The sequence below is a fragment of the Leiobunum rupestre genome, chromosome 2, assembly GCF_980474605.1.
Source record: "Leiobunum rupestre chromosome 2, qqLeiRupe1.1.hap1, whole genome shotgun sequence".
Lineage (NCBI taxonomy): Eukaryota > Metazoa > Arthropoda > Arachnida > Opiliones > Sclerosomatidae > Leiobunum > Leiobunum rupestre.
In genome coordinates this window covers 32795415-32809916 of record NC_143385.1, presented here as the reverse complement: position 1 = coordinate 32809916, position 14502 = coordinate 32795415, and the positions used below count along the sequence as shown (strand labels likewise).

At 36.8% G+C, this 14502-nt stretch overlaps 1 protein-coding gene across 1 annotated transcript in view; it reads left to right on the top strand.

Moving 5' to 3' along the window:
* Positions 1–323: 323 nt before the first annotated feature.
* LOC149957369 (glucose dehydrogenase [FAD, quinone]-like) overlaps positions 324–14502 on the top strand; it is a 36315-nt gene continuing 22136 nt past the window's right edge. Inside the window, exons 1-7 of the mRNA XM_090166996.1 lie at positions 324–420; positions 1752–1808; positions 1857–2062; positions 3201–3390; positions 4179–4310; positions 5758–5879; positions 13014–13187. Coding sequence (XP_090023122.1) covers positions 324–420; positions 1752–1808; positions 1857–2062; positions 3201–3390; positions 4179–4310; positions 5758–5879; positions 13014–13187 — 978 coding nt within the window. The remainder of the gene's footprint in view (positions 421–1751; positions 1809–1856; positions 2063–3200; positions 3391–4178; positions 4311–5757; positions 5880–13013; positions 13188–14502) is intronic.

Here is a 14502-nt window from a genome sequence, read left to right as displayed (position 1 = left end):
TCAGGGCAAAATTAAAGGCCTAAAACTATTTCGACAACATACGAAGTTGCAAAAAGCTTTCAGCTTGTTAGGCAAGAGTTCCAACTTAGATGATGACTTATTCAGTGATTTACAAGAGTTTACTTGTCGATTGTATGCACCAAGAACCAACGTAATCTTGGTAAACGAGCTACGGTACCAATTGTGGCGTGCCAAAAAAGGAACCGTAGAATCAGGCCAGCTACCTCCTTGCGCAGATGCTCTCCGCCTTCACGCACTCAGAGCAAATTATCAAGCGGGAACATGGAGACGCTTTCCAATAGCATGTCCTTTACACCAAGGACATGGATGGAAAAGGTCTATTGGACATCAAATGGATGTTACGGCCCCCCGCACCTAAAGCTATACTAGAATTTATTGCTTGTAACTGCGCATATTCATGTAAAAATTATAAATGTCATGCGTATCAAATGGCTTAAAATGTACAGATGCTTGCAAACTACAGGACTGCTCAAATATGGCCGCTCCAGTGGAAACACTAGAAATGGACCTAAATGACGCAGATAGCCAAGATGAAATATAATCTATTAATATTAAGTTTTGTAAAAATTTGGGTTTATAACTTCAAAAAGAAAATTAAACAATTTTAGCTTAGTTTTTTCAGTTATAACTATTCATTATGGGGCTTATTATTAGGTTATGGTAAAAGTTAATAATTGCCAATCTTTTTGTACCTATTCAAATAGTCTAGCGACTGAACATTCCTACTTCAAAATCATACTTCAAAAACTAACTACTTATCGAAATACCATTTCTTAGGAACCGGCGGCCATTTTTCAAAATGGCGGCAAGGCGCAAAGAAAGCTAATATGCCAGTATAGTTGAGTAAATTAATTTACTTAACTTAACTTCTAAAAAATATTCTTTGAAAGTGTTTTTTTTAAAATTTGGTTACTTAAATGTGGGTCTTAACCAACTTGTTTTCATTAAAAATGACATTATATTTATTATATCTCCGGTTCTATTGGCTTGATTTATATGACAAATACGTTGAAAGAAAGCCAATTCTTTGCAGTATTAAAAGAAAAATTGGCAATATTATTGTTCAATTCGGTTTTGAATAGTGACCGGGAATGTTCATATTGATACGGGTGGTGTCACCGTAAATTGGGCGTGTCTTCAAACCTACTTCACAATTTCACAAAGCGAATTATTATTATAGACATGAAATGTAGGTCACTCAAAGAGCTTTTACATGACGAATAGAACGTCAATTTCGGACCAGGCAAACCGCAGATATTGCGCATTTAAGATTTTGCGTCGCCGCCATCTTGAAAAGCTACGGATTTGAGAGTGCATAATTGATATTTGCGTTTTTCACGACATCATCTATCAACCCTAAAAATTTCGTTTGGCACCACCTAATGAGCCTGAAAAAGGGTCTGGCTCATGGACTACTCTAATAAGTTAAATTTTTAAAGACTCGGATCTCGACTTGAAACCCCAAATGAAGGACACGAGGCGAGAGGCCGAAACCCGGCGAGGACTCTTATATATAAAATGAGGCGGCAGGGGCTCTTTTTTTGCAGCACGTAGGGAAATACTGAATTGTAATGGTTTATTTGTAATGTTTCTAAAAGTCGTTAATGATGTTATCCTGTCGCTCACGAAAAGGGTTCCAATAGTTTACACTCACTCTTATGATTTTGACATTTTCGGTACTGCTTAGAGGTTTGTTCGCGGAGGCTAACCCTAAAGATGTTCTTTAACAGGTGGAGGTTATATTCCCTTTAATGGAATAATAGTTGATACAGTGCGCATTCAGCGCTGTATATTTTATCGGTAATTGAAACATAATTGTGAATTGAAATTGTTAGTTGGAGCTGGAACCGCAGGTTGTCTAGTCGCCAATCGCCTGGCTCAGAACCCTTCCGTGTCAGTGTGCCTGATCGAAGCTGGTGGTGACGCGCCGGCCTATTCGCAAATCCCGATAGCCATTCCCATCACCTACTCCGATCCTTTCGTCTCGTGGAATTACAAGATGGAGCCGCAACCCATTGCTTGTCGAGGCACCGTCAATGCCGTAAGTATTGCGCGCTATAAACAATCTTGTTTCTCCAAATTTCCTCTAGGAAATTATATACGCATTCACTTGGAATGTCTAAGGTAGTCGAAGGTGGCAGTGGCGTAAATAGGGCCTAAGCAGACCCCGTTTTAGGGGCCTCCTAAATTCCTATCGACTTTTCCCCTATAAACGCCACTGATTTTAAGGGACCCTAAAAGAGATTCGCAGGGGGAGTGATCTTATAGCTACGCCACGGTATGGTGGCCCTGAAAACGGCGGGGTTTACATGCGAGATTTTCACTCGAGCAGTGTTCATAATAATAATAGTAATAATAATCAGCTAGGCTAATACCCAAGGCACCACCCTAGGCCCATATTAAGGGAGTATGATCTTCCATATTTGTGATAGATAAATGAATTTCACATTACTGCAACCAGTTTAAAAAAAAAATAAAAAGGATGATTGGCACTTGTTTCGCCGAAAACAAGTCGTACCTTGTGTTAGTAGACAATTTTTCAATTTATTTCCTAGGAGCCTTGTCTCGAATAAGAATTTGTAAAACCGCATTTGCTCTTTTTGTCTATCTAAATACGTGATTTTAGGTCCGACTAGACTAGTTTCCTGAGGAACAATATCCAGTCCATTTCCTGGTAAATTTGTTTTCCGAGTGAGTGCGCTTCATTTTCTTAGCGAAGACAACTAGGCAATGAATGCGAAAAAACGTCTACGTCTTACATAAGACGTAGTTTAAGAACCTCACGTACCTGCAAGTGCATTCGCGGCATGTTAAAGGCCGAGAACAGATATTCCATTTTCTCGTGCGCGAATTTAGACCCCGCAAAATTGAGTGACAGCGTCGACAGCTGGACCGACGGCTCTGACTGTTTTTGAATAGAATATATACAATGAGCATAAAAAAAAGAGCTAAGCTACAATACATGGAGTTGTCCAGGCGGTCACTCAAGCTGTCAGAGCTATCACTTAAGTTGTCAGAGATGTCAATCAGTTGTCACCCGTAAAAAAAATAAATACAGGATAAAAGGGGTGGAAATTCGCTCTGGTCTCGGTCTTTAACAATGGAGCCTCAGACATTCCAAGTGTAAACATATATGATTTCCTTCTTCCGTCTCGTAACAATGAAATGTATCTTTCCAGCAACCACCGTATCCCAGAGGAAAGGTTCTCGGTGGAACCAGTGGCATCAACGGTCTGCTCTACATCAGAGGCAACAGAGAAGACTTCAATCTCTGGGAGGAAATGGGCGCCACTAACTGGTCATACAAGGACGTGTTGCCGTATTTCAAAAAGTTCGAAGGAAACCGAATTTCGAGTATCGTAGATCCAGGTAGTGTTTTTGACAACATTGTTTTGTCACGCGACGCACCACAAAAATATTTTTGATGGGCACCGTTTTGAAATTTAACTCGATTCATTGTGAAGGCTTAGAGCGAAATTTATTTCGAAAATTTTTAATACGCATCTTTAAAATTGAACTAAAATAAGTAAAAATATTAACAGCCTTTATTTATTAATACCAACTGATTTTGTAGTTGTCGAAATATTTTGTTAAGAATTCCAGATAATTTTTATCGCCGGTTAAAACGCCAAATCCCAAAGCGTTTCATGGCTCTAGTCAACGACAAATGCCTATCTCCTGATCGGCTCAGGTGATGACGTAAAACGCCGAAAGGCACCGCCCATCCTATCCCCAGATGGTAATTGAGAGGAATACATTCAGAGTAAAACTAACAAGTATTTTCATACTTATCATAACTCATAAGTATACGCTATAAAAGTATTTTCTTTTATAAAACCAAGTTCACGGGATGTGACGTAAATTACGTCACTTCCAACACCGTGTCTAAAAACGCGTCTCCACTTTTTGGGAAACAGAAGTTCGTGAAGCGGATTTTGAATTCCTCGCGCATTTCTGGCTTTGCCAATCTTAATTTAGCTCGTGCCTTGCTATCACGTGATTGCGTTTCCATGGTAACCTTTTCAATAGCTCAAGGATTATAAGAATCTTATATTTTTGAGTCCATTTATTATATGTTATATTTGAAACAAGGTCTCATTGACGTTTTAGTATGGAAATGTTAATTATTTTACATATGGGATTGAAATGTGTTTCAGAATTCCATGGGAATGACGGAGAGCAAACGGTGGAATTTAGCACTTACGATACCATTTTGGATGACACTGTGATGGAAGCCGGGAGATATATGGGAGTGCCCACCCGTGACGTCAACGGTGAAGTGCAAAGAGGTAAGTCACCATGAACACTTAACGGGGGGACTGATAACATAGATTAGTAAGAAAATCCAATTGTAGAAAATAATAATACGAGTTTTTTGTACTTTAAATACACTTATTGAACCTTGTGTCTTGTACAATAATAAGATGGGATTAAAAGCAATTAAGAGAAACAATTAAATTTAAGGAATAACATTTAAGTTTCATAATAATTTCATTTAAATATAACCAATTGTGATTGCGGACCTATCTTTACTTTTAGAGGGTTAAGAGTTCCACTCATTAACAATCCTATTTTCGAAGAACTGTTGTCGAATGGTAGCGGCAAAAGCGCTTTGAACATTTTCGACGCTTTACGAATGGAGTAGAAATTATAAACCAGTTTGAAACATTCAATGATATCGGTGTGTAGGCGTTGTGTTGCTAATGGCAACAAGTTGAGGTGTTGAAGAAGATGTTCATATAACAGGTGTTATATGGAAGTTTTTAAATTTTATATAATAGCTCTTTCTATAATATAATGTAGTCAAAACCTGTACAAAAGTGGTTTTTTGTTGGCACGCGCTGCTCGAGTCTTTAACAGAGATCCTTTATTAGCTGCTATCCTTAGCGCAGCTAATATAGGATATCTGGTCTTTAATTAATATAAATTAGCTCGCGCAATTTAGCGCGCGGGCTCTTACGCGCTCTTATCTTTAGCAGTAAAATAAAACTAACATAAACACGTATTATTATAGGATCTCCTAATCAAATAATTCCAACAGTGTTTAACAGTTTTGCTGCTAATCTCAAAAGCAGGGCGCTTGTACTGCTCTCAAGTGTGGAATAGTATAAAAAAGAATACATATGCCATTGATAATTTAAATAGTTTGGTTTGAGTAGGAATTTTAGCTGGCATACAGTGGTGGACCTTGTTTTGGTTGCAACTCTTTCTAAGACCGAGCACGCAAATTTCAGAATGGTTTTATGGATATTTCGTTGATATAATGATGACTACGATCTAAATAAGATTTACGAAAGACAAAGAATGTATTTTTTGATACTTTGGGAGAATGACTATTTTCAGACGATTTATAGCGTTAATCCCAATTAACCTTATGCTCTAACAGTAAGATCTTTCGCCCTTTTAAAGATAATCAGACCCGGTATCATATAAGTTCTAAAAATTTTACGTTTTCCAACGCGATTGAAGTATTGAGTGCTTGCTCGTTGCGTCGTAGCTAAGCCCCACCTTGAAACTGCCGCCGTGACAGTATTTCACGTCACAGATCTCGAGACAAAGCAATCACGTGAACAACATGGGAGTCTTAATGTAAACGAGCATAGGTCACAGCCACCAGTAATCTACGAATACATAAATACAGTTTTGGAAAGACATTTTAAATGAATGTCGATAAATTTTAAATCGTTTAAGAATATTCTAAGTGAATTGTATACTCAAACACGCAATTTTACGCAGGCTTCAGCTATTCGCCAATGGCCGAGAGGAACGGCTACAGATGCAGTAGTGAAAAAGCTTTCCTAAGGCCAATTTACAAAAAACCCAATTTCACGCTGATGAAAAATACTTTTGTCTTAAGGGTGAGTTTTTGCCTTTTAATAGAGGACTTTCAAGAATGTATTTATTGAAGCGAAGCTTCCTTAACCAACAAAAGTGGCGAAATGAACGTTCGCTCGTTTGTTAGATAATTAGTTCCCCTGGTAGGCATAATAAAGGTTAACCGATTTGAATGCCATAGCTTATCCGAGACCCTTTGAATGTTATCTTGGCCACGGCTTATCCAAGATAACTTTCGTATATACTTCCAGATATTACACGATACTTCGATTATACTTCCATATATTACGCGATACTTCAAGATATTACGCGATACTTCAAGATATTACGCGATACTTCAAGATATTACGCGATACTTCAAGATATTACGCGATACTTCAAGATATTACGCGATACTTCAAGATATTACGCGATACTTCAAGATATTACGCGATACTTCAAGATATTACGCGATACTTCAAGATATTACACGATACTTCGATTATACTTCCATATATTACACGATACTTCAAGATATTACACGATACTTCAAGATATTACACGATACTTCAAGATATTACACGATACTTCGATTATACTTCCATATATTACACGATACTTCAAGATATTACACGATACTTCGATTATACTTCCAGATATTGCACGATACTTCGATTATACTTCCATATATTACACGATACTTCAAGATATTACACGCTACTTCGATTATACTTCCAGATATTGCACGATACTTCGATTATACTTCCAGATATTGCACGATACTTCAAGATATTACACGATACTTCGATTATACTTCCATATATTACACGCTACTTCAAGATATTACACGATACTTCGATTATACTTCCAGATATTGCACGATACTTCGATTATACTTCCAGATATTGCACGATACTTCAAGATATTACACGATACTTCGATTATACTTCCAGATATTACACGATACTTCGATTATACTTTCAGATATTACACGATACTTCAATTATACCTCCAGATATTACACGATACTTCGATTATACTTCCAGATATTACACGATACTTCAAGATATTACACGATCCTTCCAGATATTACAAGATCCTTTCAGAGTTTACACGATCCTTCCAGATATTACACGATCCTTCCATATATTACATGATCCTTCCAGATATTGTATGATCCTTCCAGATATTACACGATCCTTCCAGATATTACACGATCCTTCAAGATATTACACGATCCTTCCAGATATTACACGATCCTTCCAGATATTACACGATCCTTCCAGATATTACACGATTCTTTGAATATACTTCCATATATTACATGATACTCCGAATATTCTCCCAAATTTAAATATTTCACAATAATACTCGGAGTATTCTTAATTTTTCCATACACAATAAGCGATATTACACCAAACTTGAAGGTATTACACCGTCGAAACCTTAATTTCATATGTAATACTGCTATATCTGTAATTCTGAACGTGTTAATGTTGCAGCAATAGGCCTACATCTAATCCTCGGAACAAACTAGTTGCGAGCCTGTAATATACAGATAAACAATTTCGGAAGTACATGTATGTCAAGGTACAACAGTATGTAGTCGTTACCATCTTGGAAGGAACCTAGTTTAACATTGAAAAACTGGTTTTATAAGTCATGGGGGCCGTCTACGAAATGACCGATATAATTTTCCAGCTTTTTCCCTTTTTAATGAATTTAATTATTTTCTATTTAACAAATTTCTCAATAAACTTCCGGTGAAGTCAAAGTTCTCATTGACAATTGATTATCAAATCCCATTATTCTTAAAATATTTTTTTTAAATATAACGGCATTTCCATAGATAACTCGCAGCAGACTATTCGCCAAAATGAATCCGCTGGTCTAGGCGATGGGAGTTTAGCCTATAATAAAAATGATATAATTGGTAATAAAACAATTGCCCATCAAGATCAAAAGTCGTGAGGCAGATAACTTCCAAGTTTCACGACTTAATATGACCGATGTATCAGATCCGATCCGACGAAATGAAGAAGATCCGGAATAACCAAGAAACAAAGCCCCCCTAATCTAAGGTTGGTGCGAGACCGGCCACGTTTCCAGTGATCTGCTCCTCTAGGCACGTCAAATACCAAATCGAATAGTTCCAACGTCGAATAATTTGATCGAATATGTTTGCCTAAAAAACAGACCGGTTAACCGACCGAATACCAAATACTATTTCGAATACTAAATATTTTGTCGTATTTGATTTCCAAATATCGGTTTATTGACCAAATAGTTTGCATATTTGACCCAATAATTCCAGAACACATAAAAAAAAAACCTTGACTAATATTTCTTTTGTAAATTTCGATTGACCAAAAATACGAGATTTCTAGAAATAAAATATAAGAACTTTTAATGTCTTTTTAATAATTCTACATACTAATCGAGTGATACTATTTTAGTAAACTTTCCACTTGCCATTTAACTTCGAAGCTGCTACGATCTTTCAACCTATCGCCCAGCTTTGTTTTGGGCTTTGTTTTAGTTTTTCTTTGCTTCTCTATAAAATTTCAAACCACGCCAGTAATTTAGAGAATATTCGTTATTTTTTCGAGTACTAGTCGGTTTCCATCGCATTATTTGGTTTAATCGAATATTCTGCACACCCCTAGATACCTAGAAACTGACTCTAGAATAGCATCGATAAATAACTTATTAGCTTGTTCCGAGGCTCGTTCATTAGCGAAAGAGTACTGCATTTGTCATGAGAGTTTTGAACTGCTGTCAATTCGCCTCAGGGTTGCCAGATTCCAAGCTCTAAATTGTCGTATAGAGTTTTGATTTGGATCCTTCTAGATTAAGAAGGATCGTACGGCTGAAAACAACTGGACAACTTCACATTTCAGCTGAAAACAAGTCAATTAAGCCCAAACGTTATTTAAAGATAATAAAGCATACTTGAGCTCACTTTTAGCTACGAAAAGACACGTGAGAAAATATTTTGGAAATATTTCCGATTTGTGGCGATAATAATCACTCCCCCAGCAAACCGAAGAGCGTGTTTAGAAGTGAGAGTCCGGAATCTGGGAGATAGCCTTTGCTAAGATCAGTGGTCACCGCAATATTTAGAGATATATAAAGGTTTCCGCTTTAAAGAAAACAGTTTTTACACGGATCTTACTTTGGATCGTATTGCATCGTAAGATCGCATTTTTGCCGTACGACCGGCCTTCTGATTGTATATTGTCCCAAGGGTTCAATTATCGTACATATACGATAAGGATCGTACATCTGGCAACTCTGATTTCGCCGAAATCATTTCCACGATGAAGATTTTTAGTAGGACTCGCGACGAAAACACAAAAGGCTAGACTACACCGAAGACCCCCAAATATAGAGAATTTCAAAACTCGCTACTACGGTACTCATCGTATTCCCGCGATATATTATCGTATTCCAATATTAAATGGAATTGAAATATTTTGAAAATATTACATGAATTTCTCGATGTTACAAATCTTATGAAATGCTTCCTTAATATTCGTGATACTTCGCGAAATACTGCACGAGTATTCTTTATATTCGTGATACTTCATGAAATACTGCACGGATATTCTTAATATTCAATATATTTCGCGAAATTCTGCACGACTATTCTTAATATTCGTGATACTTCACGAAATACTGCACGAGTTTTCTTAATATTCGTAATACTTCGCGAAATACTGCTTATAAGCCGAGTTAGCTCATCCTCTCATAAAACCACGTGACTAATGTGTCTTTGCTCTGTCGTCTGCTTGCTAATTACGGTCTTTGGTGGAGTTGATTATAATGTTATTATAACAAAAACAGTTCTTCGAACTGAAAAAAACAGTTTAGAGCTCGTTAAATGTGCAGCCTTAAAGGGACATATATTATTTTTATTGTTGATTAATATGTCAAATTCATTTCAAGTATTAAAAAATATTCCTGTGAACAACAGAACTGTTTTTTCAGTTCGAAGAACTGTTTTTGTTATAATATATGCCCATTTATGAGACGTGGTGCTTTACAGAATTACATCCCAATTTTATAATTTTTTTTTAAAAATTAGTGATTTCTAAAATTAAAAATTAAATGTTTGTAGTGTCTCTAATAAAAGTGCCGAACTAAGGCCTGCATAGAAAAATAATTAAAAACTCAAAAAATATTGTTATATTAGTTCAACCACATAAAAAGTATTACCTTTGCAGCGCAAATACTCAGCCCGTCGTTTTGCCTTTTTCTTTTGTTTCTTTGGCTTTTCAAATTTTAAAGCTCGAAAATTATTAGTTGTCAAACTTAACAGCTGTCAAAAAATTAAACATTAAAAAAATACTGATAGTTTAGTTCCACCTATATTCGATATCACGGTGCTTTTACATTGACTATACGCCATGAAGCGGTTACCGAATTCCAGGCGAAATTCCGAAAAGGCGGGCTCCTAAATTACGGCAGTGATAATACCCAAGGCCCAAAATTTTAACCTAACTTTTATTTAAATCGATTTAGAATTACCAAATACCGTAAAGTGACAAAACTTAGGTTGAAATGAAAGCCAACTATATTATTTACCTTTTATCATCGAAGATTTGTTCGTTTTAAATCATGTTAAGCTTGGTTTCCACCAGCGCGCGTCAAAAAGCGACAATCAGCTTTGAAACGTGCAAATGTTCTTACGCGCGACAAAAAATTAACATTCTGACGCGCTCTTACGCGCGTTGGTGGAAAAAAAAGCTTTAAGCTTGTTTTCCACTAGCGCGCGTCATAATGTTATTTTCTTTACGCGCGTAAAAACGTTTGAACGTTTCAAAGCTGAGAAACGCGTCGTTGCGCGCGCCAGTGGAAAACAAGCATTAGAATATTAAAATTAACATTTCACGCGGGCACGCGGCAATAAAACCGCCATCAAAACGAAGCCGTGTCGGCAAGTTGGCAACTTTTTTCCGACTTCCACCCGTTCCCGTTGCGCATGCGCGCCAATCTGAAACTTAAGAGGGAAAATGGATGCCTCGAAACCGTAATTTACTGGCTTCAAAAACTTATATTTTCTCGGCGTTATTGATTAAATTATAAATCGTGACGGGCCTATGAAGTGAAACACGCTGATTTTAAATCCGTTTACAGAATTAAAATACGACAAGTGGTTGAGGTTAGAGCGCGACCCAAAAAAGGCCTAAAAGTCTCTCAAGCAGAGTTGACGTTTTCCACGACCAAACCGATAAATTGCCAATATACGCGCAGCAGATTTGGAAATGGGGGAAAAAGATGAGCTCTAAATATACTCCGCGGCCGCGGAGTATAATAAAGTTCTGATAGACCAAAATATATTCAAAGATTTATAAAAAAACGTAAAAAACGGTTGAAAGCAGTTGTTTCGGAAATAAACATATTTTCAGAGAACGGAATTTTTAATGTTCCCTCCGCGCCAGTTTAAGAACGGTATTTAGTTCATGCTAGGAAAAGACCCAATGGTTTTAAGACTTTGTGCCAAGCACTATGGAATATATGTTTGAAATCCTATCATGATAGGATTGCCTTTAATTTATTGTATGTTATAATAACTTTCACAGGATTTTGATAGCAATTTGCTTCACTTTTTGCTTCTAAATATGAGGATTGGGAGGAAAATATACACTCTTTTATATCCTTATTTGTGAGAGCTGCCATTTTATTACAGGTCTGATTTCAAATAGTACATGCAAGGCCGCTTCACACGGTCAAGTGCACGCGATGTCTCGAGCTGATGAGCACGTGCAGGCGCCCTTGCCTGTACTATTTTAAATTAGGCCTGAAATGAAATGGCCGACTTCATAAAAGAGTGTATACTTTATCTTCACGGACCATTATTGTCGCTCTTTTCTTTGAAGCTTGGTTACAAACTACTGTTTTTTCTAAATCATGAATTGGCTTTAATGACTCATCTTTCTCGGATTCTAATACCGGAAAAACATCATCAACTATGCCGATGGCTATTGCCATTTTTTTCCGATGATGAAAACTAGCAGACTACTAACAAAACCTGTTTAATTTAATAACGAGAACTTTCACGTCACCGAATTATAATAATTTAAGGCGGTATAAGCGTTTTTGGCCCAACCCATAATGTTCCGCTACAAAATATATGGGGAGATATTCATTCCAAGTAGCGTATGGATTCCTGCTGCACCTAAATTAACAATCCCAATTTCGTACAGATTTTATCAGTTCGCTTTTTTTAATTTAACACGTTCACCGTCTTATAACCAAGGCTTAGCGCAAAATTTTATCGTTAAATATAATAAACATCTTTTCAACTGAAAAAATAAGCTAAAATATGAAATTGTACATACTTTCATAATGTTTATCAATAAATATTGTAGTATATTAAGCATTCTTTTAAGAGTTGAAATTAATTTCCCTCGCCCAGGCCCGTCTTAAGACCTTTTAGGGCCCTGGGCTAAATTATTTCTTATGACCTTTGCGATCCCCAACGGTCAGCCTTTGTATATCCGTTGTCTAAATTCAACTACACAATAATCAAACCAAAACTTAAATTTCAGAAGTATAACGTAGGCCTAGTGAAAATAAGATTTTTACTAACAGTGAGTCACTGTTAGGTTTTAGAAATTGTTGGTACCGTATGATACGCGATGTGGCGATGAGTCAAATTACATTAGACGTAACTAAAAGATACATAATATGAAATGAGCATAAATAATATTAAACCAACTAAACCATTTTCCCTGTAGTGTAGAGGCTGTATGGCTGGCTTTTCTGGAGCCCCAAAACTGGCTGGGGGCCATGGGCTGTAGCCCATTTAGCCCATGCCTTAAGACGGCCCTGCCCTCGCCGGGTGATAAAATTAAAATATTTAGCGCTGTAGCAAATATAGGGGTGATACTTCTGGGTCTTATTGGTGTAATACGATAAAGCATCCAAGGGGTTTTCTTGGAGCCGCCACTTGCTTCAAGTACCCCGTGACGATAAATTTACAGTTTCCATTTCACGGATTTATTTTCTATGGTCCTCACATCGTTTCGAAATACGCACTTGCATTCTTTAGAGCACTGAGGTTATTACAATAAGTCCCATGAAGGGATTTAGACCAATAGACTTTCAAAAATTTAGGTGGATTCGTAAACTGTTTATTTATATTTACCATTTCAACTGGTTTTTCTGTGCAGATCGATATAGACAATGATAAAGTGGCTCGAGGCGTGTTCGTGAAAAGACCCGACGGCAAAGAGGAATACGTAGGCGCAAAGAAGGAAGTAATCATTTGCGGGGGAGCCATCAGTAGCCCTCAAATCCTGCAACTGTCTGGCATTGGCCCACGCTCACTTCTCAAGAGCCTAAATGTAAGTCTTCACTTATTACGCCGAACCACAGAGTTATACCATAAACTTTAAAAGTAGAGATCTGGGGTTCGATTCTACAACTCTTCTTAAAATAAGGTTTAGCTTTATTATCCCTTTTCTTAATGGACTAATCTACTTATTCGCTAATTTTATCATCCTTTAAAATAAGAATTCCTTATTGAAGGACAAATCCTTATTTAGCTCTTAAGAATAAAGTAAGGACAATTCCATTTTTAAACGAAAATTCGTATTCTACTATAATGGTCCTTATGTTGAATCTATTCCTTGTGATCCGTAAGGACAAAAGTAAAGAATTGACCACGTGCCCTATTCTTAGCCAAAGGTGTTTCCCGAACTTATTCCCGTAGCTTGATCACGCGGAACGAGGCTTAGCCCCAAAACAATAACACTTTGAAACGGTAGATCTCGGAGTTAAGTTAGATATTAATTTTCAAAGTAGCAGGTCTCGTTATTTAAGATTTAAATTAATTTAGATGATAATACAAAATAATAAATTAAGGGAAATTCATAATGTTAAATAATCATAATTATAATAATCAGCTAGGCACCACCTTAGGCTCAAGTCATCTATTAGAGTTGTTACAACAAAGTTAATTACTATTAAATACACTATACCCTTATTCATAGTAACAAATACTTCAAAAACGAATAGACAATATTTAATAAGTCTACTAGAAAATCTCCATTTGCTAAAACGCGTTGCAACTAATTAGTAACTAGAACCAGTTTTCCCAAGCTTCTGTAAACCCTGGCAAAAATCAAAGAAATGTGAAATTATAGGTGATGTGGAACTTCCTACACCCTTTAAAGGAATATAACCGGCCTCAGGTATATTTGGTGTGGAACACCAACGTTTGCAGCTCTGGCCGCTCTTGTCTTTGGCTTTAGAACTGTTTGGGTAATTTGAAAAATTGAAGGGGTCTTCCATAAATATTGCTTTACGGGTTATATTCCCTTTAAAGGGCATCACTGAATCTAGTAACTTTTGCGTTGCACCGCAGCTCCATAGGTGGACTTTCTTTGAACTAGATCAAACCACATTTTCCGCCTTTCGTCAGTTGTTTGGAAGATTCGGCACACTTAAGCCAGGTTCACACTTACCCCTAAAATCGCTTCGTTTTATATAACTAGTTTTCAAAACCAGCGTGAGAAATCACTTCATGTTGGTTCAGGAAGCAACTCGTTCAAGTCGGTTCGCTTAGAATCACGCTCAAAACGACCAGGCGGGGAATAATATTACTGAATGTATAGTAAACATGATTAACTAGTTGTTTTAGGATACATATTATTGTTT